Source organism: Cetorhinus maximus, unplaced genomic scaffold, assembly GCF_964194155.1.
Source record: "Cetorhinus maximus unplaced genomic scaffold, sCetMax3.hap1.1 HAP1_SCAFFOLD_244, whole genome shotgun sequence".
Lineage (NCBI taxonomy): Eukaryota > Metazoa > Chordata > Chondrichthyes > Lamniformes > Cetorhinidae > Cetorhinus > Cetorhinus maximus.
This window is the reverse complement of record NW_027596207.1, coordinates 506,387-525,541: the sequence shown is the minus strand read 5'-3', so window position 1 is coordinate 525,541 and position 19,155 is coordinate 506,387. Positions and strand designations below refer to the sequence as shown.

Genomic DNA, 19,155 nt, shown 5'->3' with positions numbered 1-19,155 from the left:
ACCTGGCCAGTGCCAGAGTTAAAGGCATCTCCTCATGATTGGCATCAAGCTTGGATTGAAGGGGAAGAGAGGCATTTGTCATGTCCAAGTAGAAATCAACGCTATAGGTAGAACTAGGAATAACGAGACAATTTCAGGGCCTAAATTAGAAAGTAGAACATGAAAGATAGTCATGTGTGGATTATAACTTCTGGATTACTATCTGAACCATGCACAAATTAGCATCGGGTCAAACAGATCTGAGAGTTGAATGTGTGTGTAAAATAGTGGGGTGAGAGGTAGAAATTTGATTCATGGCATCAGTACTGGGGAAAGAGGGATCTTTCAGTTGAGATGGACTGTACTTAAAGCAGGTTTGGACCAGTCCTGGGGAATGGGATACCTCGGGCTGTAAACTAACAAGGGAGGAAGCAGAGATTCAAGTGAGGGGAAATTTACAAATCTAAAGAGAAAAGTCATAGTTACAAGAGTAGTCTAGTGATTTGGGTAAAAATAAGCAGAGTATGACAGGAAGGAACAAAGACCTTGACAGTATTAGCACATCAGTCAAATCAAGGAAGAATTTTTTTTCATTTATTCTGTCACAGGATATGGGCCTCACTGGCAAGGTCAGCATTTGTTGCCCATCCCTAATTGCCCTTGGACTGAGTTTCCTGCTCAGCCATTTCAGAGGGAAATTAAGAGTCAACCACATTGTTGTGGGTCTGTAGTCACATGTAGGTCAGACCAGGTAAATACAGCAGATTTCCTTCCCTAAAGGAATGAGTGAACCAGATGGGTTTTTACAACAATCAACAATGGTTTCTTGGTCACTGTTACTGAGACTAGGTTTTAATTCTAGATTTTTATTAATTAAAGTCAAATTCCAGCTGCTGCCACATTGGGACTTGAACCCATGTCCCCAGAGCATTAGCCTGGGCTTCTGGATTAGTGACATTACCACTACACCGCCATCTCCCCCAGTAAAAAAGTAAAAAGGCAAGGTGCTCTTTCTGAACAGATGAAGCATTCGTAACAAGATGTATGAGTTAATAGCACAAATAGAGATAAATGGGTTTTCTATCATTGCCATTTCATGGAGTTTCTCAGTTTTCAGAATTTTTGATGTTTCAAAAAGAGAGACAAAATGGAAAGGAGGTGGGGTTGGGGGATTGTGTGGTGGTGTAGCCCTGATAATTAAGGGCAATAGTGAGGAAGAATTGGTTCAGAGGCAGGAAATAGGAAATAAGAAATAACAAGGGTCAGCAAATGCTGGTGCGAGTAGTTTATGGGCTCCTGAACAGGAGCTTTACTGTTGGATGGAGTATTAATCAAGAAATAAGAAGAGCTTGTGGCAATGCAATAATCACGGGAGACTTTAACCTTCATCCACATTAGACAAATCTAATCAGCAAAAAAGTTGTTAGGGGAATGAGTTCATGAAACACATTCAAGACAGTTTCCTAGAACAATACTTCACGGAAGCAATTGGGAATAGGCTATTTTACATCTCACTTTGTTTTTGAAACAGGGTTAATTAGCAATCTCATAGAATGGGGTGCTCCAGGAAACAGTGATCATTATATGATAGAATTTCACATTGAGTTTGAGACTGATAGACAAAGGACCGAAACTATTGAACTTAAATCTAATTATATAGGTGTGAGGGGCAAGTTGGTGAACATAGATTGAGTAATTAGATTAAAAGGTATGATGGTAGATGAGAAATGGCAAACATTTAAAATAATATTACACAATTCTCAATTAATCTGTGTTTCATTGAGAAGTAAAAACTCAATGGGAAAGAGATCTATTCCTGGTTGACGAAAGAGGTTAAGGATTGTTTTAGATTAAAAGGAAAGGTTTATAGTATTGACAAGAAGAATATTAAACCTGGGGTTTGGGAGAGTTTTAGAAATCGACACAGGAAGTCCAAAAATTGAGAGAGAAAAAAATGGAATATGAGAGTAAACTAGCCAGAAATATAAAAACAGATTACAAAGAGCTTTTACAAGTATGTAATAAGGAACAGAGGAGCGAAAGTAAGCATGGGTCTCTTGGAGGCAGAGACAGGCAAAATTACAGAAATAATGGGGAATCAAGGGTCTAGCGAGAATATACCATGAAGGAATAGGAAAATACAGGCATCTATCACGCATCCCTGCTTGCCCTGGAGAAGGCGCTGGTGAGCCCTCTTCTTGAATTGCTGTCCTTTATGTGGTGAAGGTACACCCACGGTGCTTTAGGGAGGATGAGGCACTTAAATAAATAAGTACAATTAAAGGAATAGTACTGGAAAAATTAATGGGACTAAGTGGTGACAAAACCCCTCGACATGACAAACTACATCCTAGGATTTTAAAGGTAGCTGCAGAAATAGTGGACGAACTGGATTAGGTAAAACATTATAATGAATTGAGGATTAGTTAATGGATAAAAGCCAGAGAGTCGGAATAACCTGGCTATTTTTGGGTTGGCAGATTGGAGTTAGTGGGTACTGCAAGGGTCAGTACTTGGTCCTCAACTGTTTGTGATCGATAATAATGAATTAGATGAGGGACCTGAGTGTAACATATCCAAGTTTGCTGACAGCACAAAGTTAGGTGAAAAAATGTGGTGAGGAGTGCTTGAAGTGTTTTGTCACCTCTTAATAATTAAGGATACACACACAACCATCTGCTTCTGAACTCCAACTTGCTGTGTAAAAAACAGGAGATTGCTTTATTCCTTATTCTCCACCAGAGGGCAATACATTCGGGACTTAGCACACCCTACTGGCAGGTTTTATATAACAGTTCTTTTAACTGAAATATCCTGTTACAAAAAAATCATAAACATTAAACATAAACATCACATCTCCTCTTCCTTTAGCCAGGAACAAATAGGTCAGGCGGGTTGCAGATTCGCTTTGGTCTAGAAAGGAGTGTTGGCTTAGGTATCTCAGTTAGTTCGCTTAGAAATGGAAGGCTCTGCTGTTCCACTTGTTTCTGTTCAGGTTCAACAGTCACAGCTACAGGCGCTACAGGTTTGTCAGTTGAATCAAGTCGGGTTTCACCAACTGGAACAGATGTTTCTCAGAAATCTTCCACTGTGACTGGAGATCCCTGGAAATTTGGTTTCTCTAATCTGGTCAGTGTGCCTCTTCCAGATTCTACAGGAAGATTCAACCTCATAGGCCAGTAATCCTCGATGCTTGATGACTCTTCCCAGGAGCCACTTTGATGTTCCACAGTAATTTCGGATCCAAACAGACTGATCCAGATTAAACCCATGAGCTGGTTTACTTGTGTCATGTGACCCTTTCTGATCAAGTTGCCTTGAACCAATCTTTCCTTTCAAATCTGGACACAGTAAATCCATTCTGGTACGCAGTCATCTTCCAAACATCAGCTCAGCAGGAGATACACCTGTTGTTGAATGTGAAGTGTTACAATACATTATCAAAAAGTTCTCAGCTTCAACTTCCAGTCTTCTTGTGTCCCCTCCTTCAATATGGCTGTTTTGAATACCTGGACAAAGCGCTCCCACTTCACCATTTGAGGATGGGTTGTGAGGCGAAACGAGAATCTACTTGATCCCATTATTTTTCAGGAATGTTTGAAATTCACATGATGTGAACTGTGTCTTTGTCAGACACAACCTGCTCTGACAATCCAAAAGTAGTGACCACATTCCGGAGAGCATCAATGGTCTTTGCTGAAGTTGTCGACTCCATGGGAATGACATGAGGCCATTTTGTGTGGGCGTTCACCACAATCAGGAACGTATGTCCAAGAAGTGGTCCGGCAAAGTCCACATGAAGTCCCTGCCATGGGGGTGGGTCAGGCCAAGCCCACGGGTGTAACGGGGCAGGTGCAGGAGAAGACTTCATTTCTTGGCATGGAAGGCAATCACTGACCATGCCCTCGATGTCTGTATCCAGGTGTGGCCACCATACATGTAGACGAGCTAATGTTTTCATTTTGACGATTCCCATGTGACTGAGGTGAAGTTCTTCTAACACTCGTGTTTGAAATTTTGGAGGAATAAGAACTCTGATTCCCCATAACAAACAACCATCATCTTGCAGAGTCAGCTCAAACCTACACATCTAGTAAGGTTTAAGCTCAGTAGTCACTTCTTGAGATACACACCAACCTACTGTGTGTACAGATAAACTTTGGAGAGCTCAGCATCCCTCTGTGTTTCAAATTGAATTTGATCCACTTTAACAGGTAACATGTTTACCTGGTTCACATTGAAAGCAGTGACTTCACTTTGGGTTGTGGAGCTGTGGTGTAACGGAAGTCTGGAAAGTGCGTCCGCATTTCCCTGATTCCCAATAGAGCGAAATGTCATTTTGTACTGATAAGCAGGTAAGATCAATGTCCACCTTTGTAGGTGGCAGCAGCAAGTGTCGGGGTTTGTGACTTCGGGCTAAGCAACCAGGTCAAAGGCTTGTGGTCTGTAATTAACGTGAATTTATGCCCATACAAATATTGGTGGAACTTCTTGACCCCATAGACTCCATAGTCCGAGAGTTTCCTTCTCACTTTGGACATAACTTTGTTCTGCTTTGGACAATATGTGTGAAGCGTATGCAATGGGCCTTTCACTGCCATCAGGAAATGTGTGGGAGATGAGAGCTTCAACACCATATCCAGATGCATCACAAGCCAGGCTGACAGGTAACTTTTTATTGAAATGTGCCAGGACTTTAGCAGAAGTGAGCAAGGCTTCTGACCAATCCCATTTTGCATTCTTCTTCAGCAGATTATTCAGTGGTGTTGCCTTGGTAGCCAAACTGGAAATGAGCTTGCAGTAGTAATTCATAAATCCCAAAAACGAAAAAAGCTCCTTAACATTTTTGGGCTGTGGGGCATTCAGCACTGCCTCCACCTTTCTGGGTGAGGTTGAGAGGCCAGGTGCTCCACTGAGGGCTTCAGGAACGAGCATTTGGATTTCTTACAGCGGATGCCGTATTTTTCCAGCCTATGTAGGACTCTGTCTAGGTTCTGTAAATGAGTTGGAGGTTTTTCTCAGTGATGAGCATGTTGTCTTGGAAGCAGCTTACACCAGGGAGGCCCTGCAGTATTTTGTCCATGGCCTGCTGGAATAAGGCTGGTGATGACATGATTCCAAACGGTAGCTGTTTGTATTGATATAGACCTGTGTGCGCGCTGATGGTTGTAAACTTTCTGGAATCTTCACTCAGCTACATTTGCACAAATGCCTGTGATAGGTCAAGCTTTGTAAATAATTCACCTCAATTCAGAGCAGCAAACAGGTCCTCAATTTTCAGTAGTGGGTACTGAAGCAGTTCCAGGAAAGGATTAATGGTGATTTTATAGTCACCATATATTCTGCTAGACCCGTCATTCTTCACTACTGGGACTATTGGAGCTGCCCACTCTGCATAATCAACTTGTTCAGTTATCTGAAAGTTTTCAAGTTGTTCTAGTTCCTGCCCGATTTTGAGTAGGGAACTGAACATGGTCTGAAGAACCTTGGAGAAGCTTCAGCTTCTCAGCAAGTTTGGCTTCAGTGTCTTTAATAACCTTCTTTGAAGACATCAGTATGCTTGTCTAACAAGGACTGCAACATGGGGCTGCAATGCACTTTATTTATTTTATTCCAGTCCAGTTGAATTTCTATTAGCCAGCACCTGCCCATAAGCGATGGATGAGCCCCTTCACAATGATAAGTGGCAGTCTTGCTATTTGATCTCCATATTTAGCTTGAATGGACATTTTTCCAAATATATTCACAGCCTCAACTGTGTAGGTGCTGAAAAAAACCCAAAAAAACTGCAGATGCTGGAAATCCGAAATAAAAAATACCTGGAAAAACTCAGCAGGTCTGGCAGCATCAGCGGAGAAGAGTACAGTTGACGTTTCGAGTCCTCATGACCCTTCAACAGAACTGTTCTGTTTCAACCCCTTCAGGGTCATGAGGACTCAAAACGTCAACTGTACTCTTCTCCGCTGACGCTGCCAGACCTGCTGAGTTTTTCCAGGTATTTTTTATATTTTGTGTAGGTGCTGAACTGGAGGACAGTTTTTCTCCAGCGTCTTCCCTGAAGCAATAGAAACAGGTGCTCCAGTGTCAACCTCCATTTTAACCATTTTACCATTTAAGGCAATGCCAACTTTTAGTCCTTCATCTAGTTTCAGGTCAGACTGAATGCAATGCAATTGCTCTTCCTCATTGTCGCTGTTTTCATTTTCTGTCTCACCTGGACTTGCATTGTTTTTGTATTTTGTTTCCAAGCAGTGCGTCTTTTTAAATTGTCTCTTCATTTTCAAGCATGACTTGTCTGTGTGCTCCTCATGATGCCCTTCTCTTGAGACTACTGCTTTACTATGATCAGCCTCTGATCTACATGTACACTGTATCTGTATCTACATGCACACTGTATCTGTATCTACATGCACACTATCTGTATCTACATGCACACTGTATCTGTATCTACATGCACACTGTACTTGTCTGTGTGCTCCTCATGATGCCCTTTTCTTGAGACTACTGATTTACTATGATCAGCCTCTGATCTACATGCACATTGTATCTGACCTTTCTTTCCACTTACAGCCTTCTGCATTATGCCCTATTCCACTACAGCAGTAACACATTTGAAAGTGACTATACCCTGACTTTACTATTTAACTTCGGCATTGTTAGAACCTCCAACTTGTTTTGCTGCCTTTTCTATGCTTTGTGCAATCTCGAATGCTTTCTCCAGTGTCAACTCTTGCTCTACTAACAATCTACACTGAATTCTTTCATTTCTTAGTCCACAAACCAAGCGATCACACGACGCTTCTTCCAGGTAACCTTTAAAGTCACAATGTTCCGCTAATTTTCTCAACTCAGCCAGGAACTGAGAAACTGACTCACTTTCACGCTGTTCCCTGCTGGTCTGGGATTGAAGTGCTTTTTCAAAAAGTCCACAAGCTCTTTAAAGCTTTAATCTCCTGCTTGTCAGGAGCAATCAGATTTCTCAGGAAAGTGACATTTTTCATTCTGATGACTGTAAGGAACACCGAGGCCTACTTTTCCTCTTCAATCTCATTCACAGTAGAAAACTGTTCCATTTGCTCGACATAAACTACAGAGCCCAGAGGAGCTGGATCAAAAGCCTCTAAAGCCCTAATAATGATGACCCCACCCTTGTCGCCATTTGAAGTGTTTTGTCACTTCTTAACAATTAAGAATACACACACGCTGAGCTAACTGCTTCTGAACTCCAACTTCCTGTGTAAAAAACAGAAAGTTCCTTTTTTCCTTATCTGCACCAGAGGGCAATCCATCCAGGACTTAGCACACCCGACTGGCAGGTTTTATATAACAATTCTTTTTAACTAAAATGCATAAACATTAAACACAAACATCACGGCATTAAAAAGGCTGCAGAGGGATATAGGTAGGTTCGGTTAGTGAGTAAGAACCATGTGGTGAAGAAGTATGAAGTTATCTTCTGGCTGTTCCTTACCCTGGCCCAGAGCCTGAACTGAGCACTGAAGACCCCACTGAGCAGAAGTGAGGCCTCATCCAGTAACAGCTCCTCAAAGTACAAAAGATGGTCGGCATTCAGAGTTTAGATTGTCCACATATTTTTAAAAAGGACATCCAAAACAAAACGATGGGTGACGGCAAGGGGTCCGGTGGGTGCTGTCTTCTGGACCATCCTGACCATCAGACTTAGTGATCTCCAGAACATCTTCTTGGATCAAAGACAGATGCTTGCCCTTTCAGAATCGGTCTCAGTTGCCCCACAAGTTGGATGCAACAGCAATATTTGTACCAGTGTAGGAATTGGGGTTGTCTCCAGCAGCTGATTATTTCCAAAGAACTGCTTTTAGTCAAATGGTCACAGAGTATCCTTTTGCCAGTTAAACATGTATTCCTTTTGTTCTTGTGTAGGGAAATTGAAAAAGCATAGAAACATCGAAAATAAGAGCAGGGGTAGTCCATTCGGCCCTTCGAGCCTGCTCCACCATTCACTATGATCATGGCTGATCCTCTATCTCAATGCCGTACTCTTGTGCTGTCCCCATACCCCTTGACACCTTTAGAGTCAGAAACCTATCTATTTCCTCCTTAAATATATTCAGTCTCTTGGTCTCCACACACCCTCTGAGTGAAGAAGTTTCTGTTCATCTCAGTCTTAAATGGCCTGCCCCGTATCCTGAGACTGTGACCCCTTGTTCTAGACCCCCCCAGCCAGAGGAAACATCATCCCTGCATCCAGTCTGTCCATCCCTGTCAGAATTTTATGGGTTTCAGTGAGATTCTCTCTCATTCTTCTAAACTCCAGTGAATACCGGCCTAGTCAGCCCAATCTCTCCTCATACAACCATCCTGCCATCCCAGGAATCAGTCTGATGAACATTCGCTGCACTCCCTCTATGGCAAGTATATCCTTTCTTAGATAAGGAAACCAAAACTGCACACAATACTCCAGGTGAGGTCTCACCAAGGCCCTGTCCAGCTGCAGTAAGACATCCTTGCTCCTGTACTCAAGTCCTCTCGCAATGAAGACCAACATACCATCTGCCTTCTTAACCGCTTGCTGCACCTGCATGCTTGCTTTCAGTGATTGGTGTACAAGGACACCCAGGTCCTTTTGTACATCAACATTTCTCAATCTATCACCATTTAAATAATACTCTGCCAATCTGTTTTTCCTACCAAAGTGGATAACTTCACACTTATCCATGTTATACTGCATCTGCCATGTATTTTCCCACTCACTCAACCTTCTAATTGCCTTGAAGCCTCTTAGCACCCTCCTCACAACTCTCAAGCCCGTCCAGTTTTGTGTTATCAGCAAACTTGGAAATATTACATTTGGTTCCCTCGTCCAAATCATTGTTGTATATTGTGAATAGCTGGGGCCCAAGCACTGATCCCTGCGGTACCCCACTAGTCACCACCTGTCACTCCGAAAAAGACCCATTTATTCCTACTCTCTGTGTCCTGTCTGCTAACCAATCCATACTAATATATTACCCTCAATCACATGTGCTTTAGTTTTACACACTGACCTCTTATGTGGGACTTTACCAAAAGCTTTCTGAAAACCCAAATACACCACATCCACTGGTTCTCCCTTATCTATTCTGCTAGTTACGTCCTCAAAAAACTCCAGTAGGTTTGTCAAACAGGATTTCCCTTTCATAAACCCATGTTGACTTTGTCTAATCCCTTTGATATTTTCTAAGTGTCCTGTTGGAGCATTTATAATAGGCTCTAGCATTTTCCCTACTACTGAGGTTAGGCTAATTCCCTATTTTCTCCCTCTCTTTTATAAATAATGGGGTTACATTTGCCATCCTCCAGTCTGCTGGGACTGTTCCAGAATCTACAGAATTTTGGAAGATGACAACCACTATTTCCATGGCCACCTCCTTTAGTACCTGGGATGTAGATTATGTAGATTACACATCTTCCCTTCACGCCCCTGGCGGCATTCCGTAGGGATCGTTCCCTCTGGGAAACCCTGGTCCACTCCTCCATCACCCCCTACTCCTCAACCCCCACCTATGGCACCTCCCCATGCCCACGCAGAAGATGCAACACCTGCCCCTTCACTTCCTCTCTCCTCACCATCCAGGGGCCCAAACACTCCTTAGAAGTGAAGCAGCATTTCACTTGCATTTCCCCTAACTTAGTCTACTGCATTCGTTGCTCCCAATGCGGTCTCCTCTACATTGGAGAGACCAAATGCAGACTGGGCAACCGCTTTGCAGAACACCTGCGGTCTGTCCGCAAGAAAGACCCAAACCTCCCTGTCGCTTGCCATTTTAACACTCCACCCTGCTCTCTTGCCCACATGTCTGTCCTTGGCTTGCTGCATTGTTCCAGTGAAGCCCAACGCAAACTGGAGGAACAGCACCTCATCTTCTGACTAGGCACTTTACAGCCTTCCGGGCTGAATATTGAATTCAACAACTTTAGATCTTGAACTCCCTCGTCCATCCCCACCCCCATTTCCATTTCTTCCCCCTCCCTTTTGTTTTTTCCAATAATTTATATAGATTTTTCTTTTCCCACCTATTTCCATTATTTTTAAATCTATACCTGTAATGCCCTGTCAGTCTTTCCACCCCATCCCCACTAGAGCTGTACCTTGAGTGTCCTGCCATCCATTCTTAATTAGCACATTCTCTTAGATAATATCACCACCTTTTACACGTCTTTGTTCCTTTGTCTGTGACATCTTTTGATTATCTGCTCCTATCACTGCTTGCTTGTGCCTACAACCACCGCCCCCCCAACTTCTCTTCCCCCCCCCACCTTAAACCAGCTTAAATTTCACCCCTGTCCTATTTTTACTTAGTTCTGTTGAAGGGCCATGAGGACTCGAAACGTCAACTCTTTTCTTCTCCGCTGATGCTGCCAGACCTGCTGAGTTTTTCCAGGTAATTCTGTTTTTGTTTTGGATTTCCAGCATCCGCAGTAGTTTTTTGTTTTCATAGCTGTAGATTATTGGGCCCGGAGGATTTATTGGCTTTCAGTTCTATTAATTTCTCCTATTGTTTTAGTAATACTAATTTCCTTCAATTCCTCCTTCTCACTAGACCCTTGGTTCCCTAGTATTTCTGGGAAGTTATTTATGTCTTCCTCGGTGAAGACAGAACCACAGTTGTTGTTTAATTGCTCTGCCATTTCCTTGTTCTCTATTATAAATTCCCCTTGTTCAGACTGTAAGGGACATACATTTATCTTCACTGTTTCTGTTTCTTTGTACATAATTATAGAAACTTTTACAGTCTGCTTTTATGTTCCTTCCAAGTTTACTCTCATACTCTATTTTTCCCTCTTAATCAATCTCTTGGTCCTCCTTTGCTGAATTCTAAACTGCTCCCAATCCTCAGGCTTGCTACTTTTTCTAGCAACTTTATATGGCTCCTCTTTGGGTCTAATACTATCCTTAATTTCTGTTGTTAGCCATGGTTGGGCCGCTTTTCCTATTGTGTTTTTGTGCCAGAAAGGAATGTATAACTGTTGCAATGCGCACATTCATTCCTTAAATATTAGCCATTGTCTCTCCACCATCATGCCTTTTAATGAAGTTCCCTGGCCTATCTTAGCCAACTCATGCCTTATACCTTCATAGTTTCCTTTGTTAAGATTTGACATAATCTTCCCCGGGCTGGGAAGTCTTGAATATATCATGTCACATTTTTTGCATTGAAAAACTTCTGCCATGTATCTGCCCATTCTACCAGCTTGTCTTTGTCCTCTTGATGTCTATTAGTTACCTTCATTTCTGGTTGCCATACTTCTAAGTTTGCAAATTTCAGAATTGTGCTCCCAAGTACAAGTCATTGATGGACACCAGAAACAACATGATTCCTTGTACTGTGTCCTAGGGAGCACCCCCAGTCTGAAAAACTGAGTTCTTCTGATTTTTCCATCCCTTAGCCAATTTTGTATCCAAGCTAATATTTTCCCTTTATCTCATGGGTTTCAATTTTGCTAACAAATTTATGTGTGGTCCTTTAACAAATGCCTTTTGAACGACTATATACACAACATCAACTATTCTGTCCTCATTCAGAGTCCTGCTGCCCATTGTCCCACACATGACCAGAAGAACGAAGTCTAAGTCCACTGCTTTAGGCGGGATAGAGTTCCCCACTTCTACCACCCTTACTGCAATAAGTAATGTGGGAAGTAATGGGAGACAATGATGTGGTGATCATGTCACTAGACCAGTAATGCAGAGGCCCAGGCTAATGCCCCAGCACCATGGTGGGTTTAAATCCCCCCATGGAGCTGGTGGAATTTAAATTCAATGAGTAAATCTCGTATATAAGGCTACTGTCAGTGATGATGATCAAGGGAAGGAAACTGGTCGTCCTTAGCCAGTCTTGCCTACACGTAACTCCAGACCCACAGTAATGGGGTTGACACGTAACTGTCCACTGAAATGGCCTAGCAAGCCACTCAGTTCAAGGACAATTAGGGATGGGTAACAAATGCTGGCGTTAGCAACAATGCCCACATCCCATGAAAAGAATCAATTAATTCTATTGTAACCTGGTAATACTGTAATCTTACTTTAATGCTGTAAAATAATAGTGACTGTAATACTGGCAGTAATACTGTAATCTTACTGTAACACTAATATGACAGGAATTCAGTTATCTTTTTCTCATGCAGTGTTCTGAATGTAACACTGTAATCTGGTAATTTTAAAGTAATTGTTATGATGCCCGTGGAGACCAGAAATGTGAAAGAATTGGACTTCCCAAACAACACCAATAGAAAAATCTCAATGGGCAGGATTTCGCTTTTTAAAACTGTTACTTGTATAATTGAACTAAAACTAACATAGATTAAACATAATTTAACAGGCAAATGGCACTCAGTAGAAACTATAGCCTACACTTTAAATAGCTGATACAACAAAGGTCTCACAAATTTCACCAAGTCCCTCAAAAGTCCACGTAGAATATGTCCCACGTTTACCACTCACTGGATTTGGCCTTTAAGTTGCTTTCATCAGCAGCTCCACTCCAGCTGAGTTTCCCAAAGATGGTTGTCACCAAAATGGCACACTCTTGCAGAGCCTCCTTAGCTAGTTTCCTGAGAGTCTTGATGGCACAGATTTATAGAATCACAGAATCACACATGCAGAAGAGGCTCTTCGGCCCATCGAGTCTGCACCGACACGTGAGAAACACCTGACCTACCTACCTAATCCCATTTACCAGCACTTGGCCCATAGCCTTGAATGTTATGATGTGCCAAGTGCTCATCCAGGTACTTTTTAAAGGATGTGAGGTATCCCGCCTCCACCACCCTCCCAGGCAGCGCATTCCAGACCGTCACCACCCTCTGGGTAAAAAAGTTTTTCCTCACATCCCCCTAAACCTCCTGACCCTCACCTTGAACTTATGCCCTCTTCTGACTGACCCTTCAACTGAGGGGAACAGCTGCTCCCTATCCACCCTGTCCATGCCCCTCATAATCTTGTACACCTTGATCAGGTTGCCCCTCAGTCTTCTCTGCTCCAACGAAAACAACCCAAGTCTATCCAACCTCTCTTCATAACTTAAATGTTTCTTCCCAGGCAACATCCTGGTGAATCTCCTCTGCACCCCCTCCAGTGCAATCACATCCTTCCTATAATGTGGCGACCAGAACTGCCCACAGTACTCCAGCTGTGGCCTCACCAAGGTTCTATATAACTCCAACATGACCTCCCTACTTTTGTAATCTATGACTCGATCGATAAAGGCAAGTGTCCCATATGCCTTTTTCACCACCTCACTAACATGCCCCTCTGCCTTCAGAGATCTATGGACACACACACCAAGGTCGCTTTGTTCCTCAGAACTTTCTAGTGTCATGCCGTTCATTGAATACTTCCTTGTCAAATTACTCCTTCCAAAGTGTATCACCTCACAATTTTTAGGGTTAAATTCCATCTGCCATTTATCTGCCCATTTGACCATCCCGTCTATATCTTCCTGTAGCCCAAGACACTCAACCTCACTGTTAACCAGCCGGCCAATCTTTGTGTCATCCACAAACTTACTAATCCTACCCCACCACACAGTCATCTATGTCGTTTATATAAATGACGAATAATAGGGGACCGAGCACAGATCCCTATGGTACGCCACTGGACACTGGCTTCCAGTCACTAAAGCATCTTTCTGTCATCACCCTCTGTCTCCTACAACTAAGCCAATTTTGAATCCACCTTATCAAATTACCCTGTATCCCATGTGCATTTGCCTTCTTTATAAGTCTCCCATGTGGGACCTTGTCAAAGGCTTTTCTGAAATCCATATAAACTACATCAACTGCACTACCCCCATCTACACACCTGGTCACCTCCTCAAAAAATTCAATCAAATTTGTTAGGCATGACCTCCCTCTGACAAAGCCATGCTGACTATCCCTGATCAAACCTTGCCTCTCCAAGTGGAGATAGAAACTCTCCTTCAGAAATTTCTCCAATAGTTTCCCTACCACTGACGTGAGACTCACTGGCCTGTGGTTCCCTGGCTTATCTCTACAACCCTTCTTAAATAGCGGAACCACATTAGCTGTTCTCCAGTCCTCTGGTACCTCCCCCGTGGCCTGAGAGGAATTAAAAATTTGGGTCAGAGCCCCTGCGATCTCCTCCCTTGCCTCCCTCAGCAGTCTGGGACACAAATCATCCAGGCCTGGAGATTTGTCCATTTTTAAGCCTGCCTGTGACTCCCTATATCAATTTGCTTAAGAACCTCGCAGTCTCTATCCCAAGTTCAATACCTTCATCCTCATTCTCTTGGGTGAAGACGGATATGAAGTATTCATTCAACACTCCAGCGATGTCCTCTGGCTCCACCCATAAATTGCCTCCTTGTTCTCAAATGGGCCCTACTCTTTCCCTGGTTATCCTCTTCCCATTGATATACTTAGAGAATATCTTGGGATTTTCCCTACTTTTACCAGCCAGAGCTTTCTCATATCCCCTTTTTGCTCCCCGAATTTCTTTCTTAAGCTCCACCCTGCACTGTCTGTACTCCACTAATGCCTCTGCTGATTTGCTCCCCTCGTACCTGCTAAAAGCCTCTCTTTTCCTTCTCATTGTAACCTGAATATCTCTGGTCATCCATGGTTCTCTGGGCTTGTTACTCCTTCCTATCACCCTAGAGGGAACATGTTGAGCCTGCACCCTCCCCATTTCCTTTCTGAACACCCCCCACTGCTCCTCTGTAGATTTCCCCACAAGTAACTGTTCCCAGTCTACCTTGGCCAGATCCTGCCTTATTTTACTAAAATCCACTCTCCCCCAATCCAAAACATTTGTTTCAACTTGTCTATTTCTTTGTCCATAACAAACTTAAACTGTACCATGTCGTGGTCGCTATCACTAAAATGCTCCCCCACCACCACCTCAGCCACCTGTCCGGCTTCATTCCCCGAGATAGATAGGTTCTTGATTGGTAAGGGGATCAAAGGTTATGGGGAGAAGGCGGGAGAATGGGGTTGAGAAACTTATCAGATTGAATGGCGGAGCAGACTCGATGGGCTGAATGGCCTAATTTCTGCTCCTTTGTCTTATGGTCTTATGGTTATTAAGTCCAGCAATACACCGTCCCTTGTTGGACCTTCTACATATTGACCTAGCAAGTTTTCCTGTACACATTTCAAGAAATCCACTCCATCCAAGCCCTTAACACTATGTCTATCTCAATTAATGTTGGGAAAGTTGAAATCACCTAATATAATTACCCTATTGTTATTGTTTTTACATACCTCCACAAATTGTGCACATATTTGCTCCTCAATTTCCCACTGACTATCTGGGGATCTCTAATAAACACCTAACAATGTGGCTGCCCCATTTTTATTCCTAAGCTCTACCCACAAAGCTTCATTCAATGCCCCCTCCAAGATATCATCTCTCCTTACTGCAGTAACTGACTCCTTAACTAATAATGCAACACCTCCTCCTCTTTTACCCCCTCCCCTGTCTCACCTGAAGATTCTATATCCCAGAATGTTGAGCTGCCAATCCTGCCTCTCCCTCAACCATGTCTCGGTGATGGCTACTATACCACAATTCCACGTGTGAATCCTCACCCTTAACTCATCCGTTTTACCTGTAATACTCCTGGCATTAAAGTAGAGGCTATACAGCCTTGCCTTACTCCCTTAAAACTTAATGCAGCTGTACTCCCTCTGACTTGATTGTTTTACTGTATTATGATGTGTCCCTATTCTGCTAACATTCTGTGTCCCCGCCCCCTGCCGAATTAGTTTAAACTCCTCCCAACAGCACTAGCAAACCCGCCCGCAAGCATGTTAGTCCCGCTCTGGTTCAGATGTAGACTGTCCCACTTGTACAGGTACCACCTTCCCCAGAAACAGTCCCAGTGATCCAGGAATCTAAAACCCTCCCTCCTGCACCAACTCTTAAGTATTCATCTGAGCTATTCTCCTATTTCTGAGCTCACTAGCACATGGCACTGGGAGTAATCCAGAGATTACAACCCGAGAGGTTTTGTTTTTTAGTCTACTGCCTAACTCCCTGAATTCTTGATGCAAGACCTCATCCCTCTTTCTACCTATGTCATTGGACCCTGCATGTACCATGACCTCTGCCTTATCACCCTCCCCCTTCAGGATGCCCTGCAGCCGTTCAGTGACATCCCGGACCCTGGCACCAGGGAGGCAACATACCAGCCTGGAGTCACTTTGATGGCCACAGTAGTGCCTATCTGTTCACCTGACTATAGAATCCCCTATTACTATTGCTCTTCCTCCCCTCCTGTACAGACAGGCTGCTTGTGGTGCCAGAAGCTTGGCTCTGTCCGCACTCCCTGGAGGAACCAGCGCCCTCATCAGCCTCCAAACTGGAATACCAATTTGCGAGCGGGACCCCAGGGGCCTCCTGAACTACCTGCCTGTTTCTCTTGGGCTGCCTGGTGGTCACCCATTCCCTTCCTTCCTCAAGGCCCTTCATTTGCGGTGTGACCACCTCTCTAAACGTGCTATCCACGATGCTCTCAGACTCATGGATGCTCCACAGTGTCCCCAGCCCCCGTTCCAGCTCTGAAACCCGAGCTTCCAGGAGCTGGAGCTGGACACATTTCTTGCACACATGCTGGTCCCGGGCACTGGAAATGTTCCCGGCTTCCCACACGGAGCACGAGGAGCCAGAGACTCCTTTATCCCAATCCTTTAATAAAATCCATTGGCGGATCTGGTCTGGTAAAACTTAAGGAGTGAAATTTTCCATTCACGTCCTCTAACCCTGCCTTCAGCTTCTTGTCCTTTTACACATATCTCCAAAAATATAAGCTTTTTGCAAGTGCAGCATTCATCACATGATGTACCTTGATATTGTAACTTCTCACATTTCTATCTACAGTTAAAAGATGCACCCTTCCATATGGTGACATTGCAACAACAGTCACAACTGCAGTGATGGCCTACATAGCTATTGTGGGACTGGGTCTTATCTTCGCATTAAAGTACAGTAAGTAATGAAAATTTTATAATGATGCTATGATGCATTGTGCACAATTTAGTGACTGTCACACTAACTGGCCAAAGGTTGCCACAAGTACAATAAAACTGTGACCGGCACAGTACTGCTCAAGGGTTGTCACTTATACCATGGGACTGCGACTGGTACATTAATTGTCAAAGGGTTATAATGAATCCAATAGGATCGTTACTGGTGCACAAATTATCCAAGCGTTATCGAGAATACAATGGGACTGTGACTGTCTCAATAATTGTCCAAGTGTTGTCAGGGATACAACGAGACTGTGAGTGACATGTTTTTGAAGGACTTGGTGAAATTTGTGAGATCTACCTTTGTTGTATCAGCTATTTAAAACGTAGGCTATAGTTTCTACTGAGTACCATTTGCCTGTTAATGTGATTGACACACTAATTGTCCAGGTGTTGTCAGAAATACAATGGAACTGTGACCGATACACTAGTGTCAGAAATACAATGGGACTGTGACTGATACACTAGTGTCAGAAATACAATGGGACTGTGACCAATACACTAGTGTCAGAAATACAATGGGACTGTGACCGATACACTAGTGTCAGAAATACAATGGGACTGTGACTGATACACTAGTGTCAGAAATACAATGGGACTGTGACCGATACACTAGTGTCAGAAATACAATGGGACTGTGACCGATACACTAGTGTCAGAAATACAATGGGACTGTGACTGATACACTAGTGTCAGAAATACAATGGGACTGTGACCGATACACTAGTGTCAGAAATACAATGGGACTGTGACCGATACACTAGTGTCAGAAATACAATGGGACTGTGACCGATACACTAGTGTCAGAAATACAATGGGACTGTGACCGAAACACTAGTGTCAGAAATACAATGGGACTGTGACTGACACACTAGTGTCAGAAATACAATGGGACTGTGACTGATACACTAGTGTCAGAAATACAATGGGACTGTGACCGATACACTAGTGTCAGAAATACAATGGGACTGTGACTGACACACTAGTGTCAGAAATACAATGGGACTGTGACTGACACACTAGTGTCAGAAATACAATGGGACTGTGACTGACACACTAGTGTCAGAAATACAATGGGACTGTGACCAATACACTAGTGTCAGAAATACAATGGGACTGTGACTGATACACTAGTGTCAGAAATACAATGGGACTGTGACCGATAAACTAGTGTCAGAAGTACAATGGGACTGTGACCGATACACTAGTGTCAGAAATACAATGGGACTGTGACCGATACACTAGTGTCAGAAATACAATGGGACTGTGACCGATAAACTAGTGTCAGAAGTACAATGGGACTGTGACCGATACACTAGTGTCAGAAATGCAATGGGACTGTGACCGATACACTAGTGTCAGAAATACAATGGGACTGTGACTGATACACTAGTGTCAGAAATACAATGGTACTGTGACTGATACACTAGTGTCAGAAATACAATGGTACTGTGACCGATACACTAGTGTCAGAAATACAATGCGACTGTGACTGACACACTAGTTGTCCAAGCCCTTTTGCCTCGACTTGAAAATCTTTGGCATGAACCACCCAGCCAAGTACCATGTCATATTCCTCACTGTGACCTGCGCTGCTTTGGCCTTTCTGTGTCTACAGCGAGGGGTTTGTCATCCTCGCTGATTTTAACCACCATGTCAACACCTAAAGTTCCCTCTCCTCTGACTTTACTGCCCTCTTATCCTCACTGACTCACACTCTCCATATAATCCGAACCAACCCATATTTATGGCTGCTCTCTTCATCCTGACATCCCATGTCTTCTTGCTGCTCGTGTCGTATCAGTCACACATTAGGCCATCCCTACCACTTGCTTCTGCCACTCACATCCACTTCCGAATGCTTCTACTTCTTGCATCTGCCCTGGAATAAATGCCCTGAAGTCACTTACAATTACACATTCAAACACTTTGTCACCTAAAAAACCCCGTCACCTATAAACCCCGTCACCTATAAACCCCGTCACCTATAAACCCCGTCACCTATAAACCCCGTCACTTATAAACCACGTCACTTATAAACCCCGTCGCCTATAAACCCCGTCACCTATAAACCCCGTCACCTATAAACCCCGTCACCTATAAACCCCGTCACCTATAAACCCCGTCACCTATAAACCCCGTCGCTTATAAACCACGTCACTT

The 19,155-nt window shown here is 43.5% G+C and overlaps 1 protein-coding gene across 1 annotated transcript in view; it reads left to right on the top strand.

Annotated features, from left to right (window-relative positions):
• Positions 1 to 19,155, top strand: part of LOC144673073 (uncharacterized) — a 44,071-nt gene that overhangs the window by 11,913 nt on the left and 13,003 nt on the right. Inside the window, exon 3 of the mRNA XM_078535069.1 lies at positions 16,844 to 16,951. Within this exon, the coding sequence (XP_078391195.1) occupies positions 16,844 to 16,951 (108 nt within the window). The remainder of the gene's footprint in view (positions 1 to 16,843; positions 16,952 to 19,155) is intronic.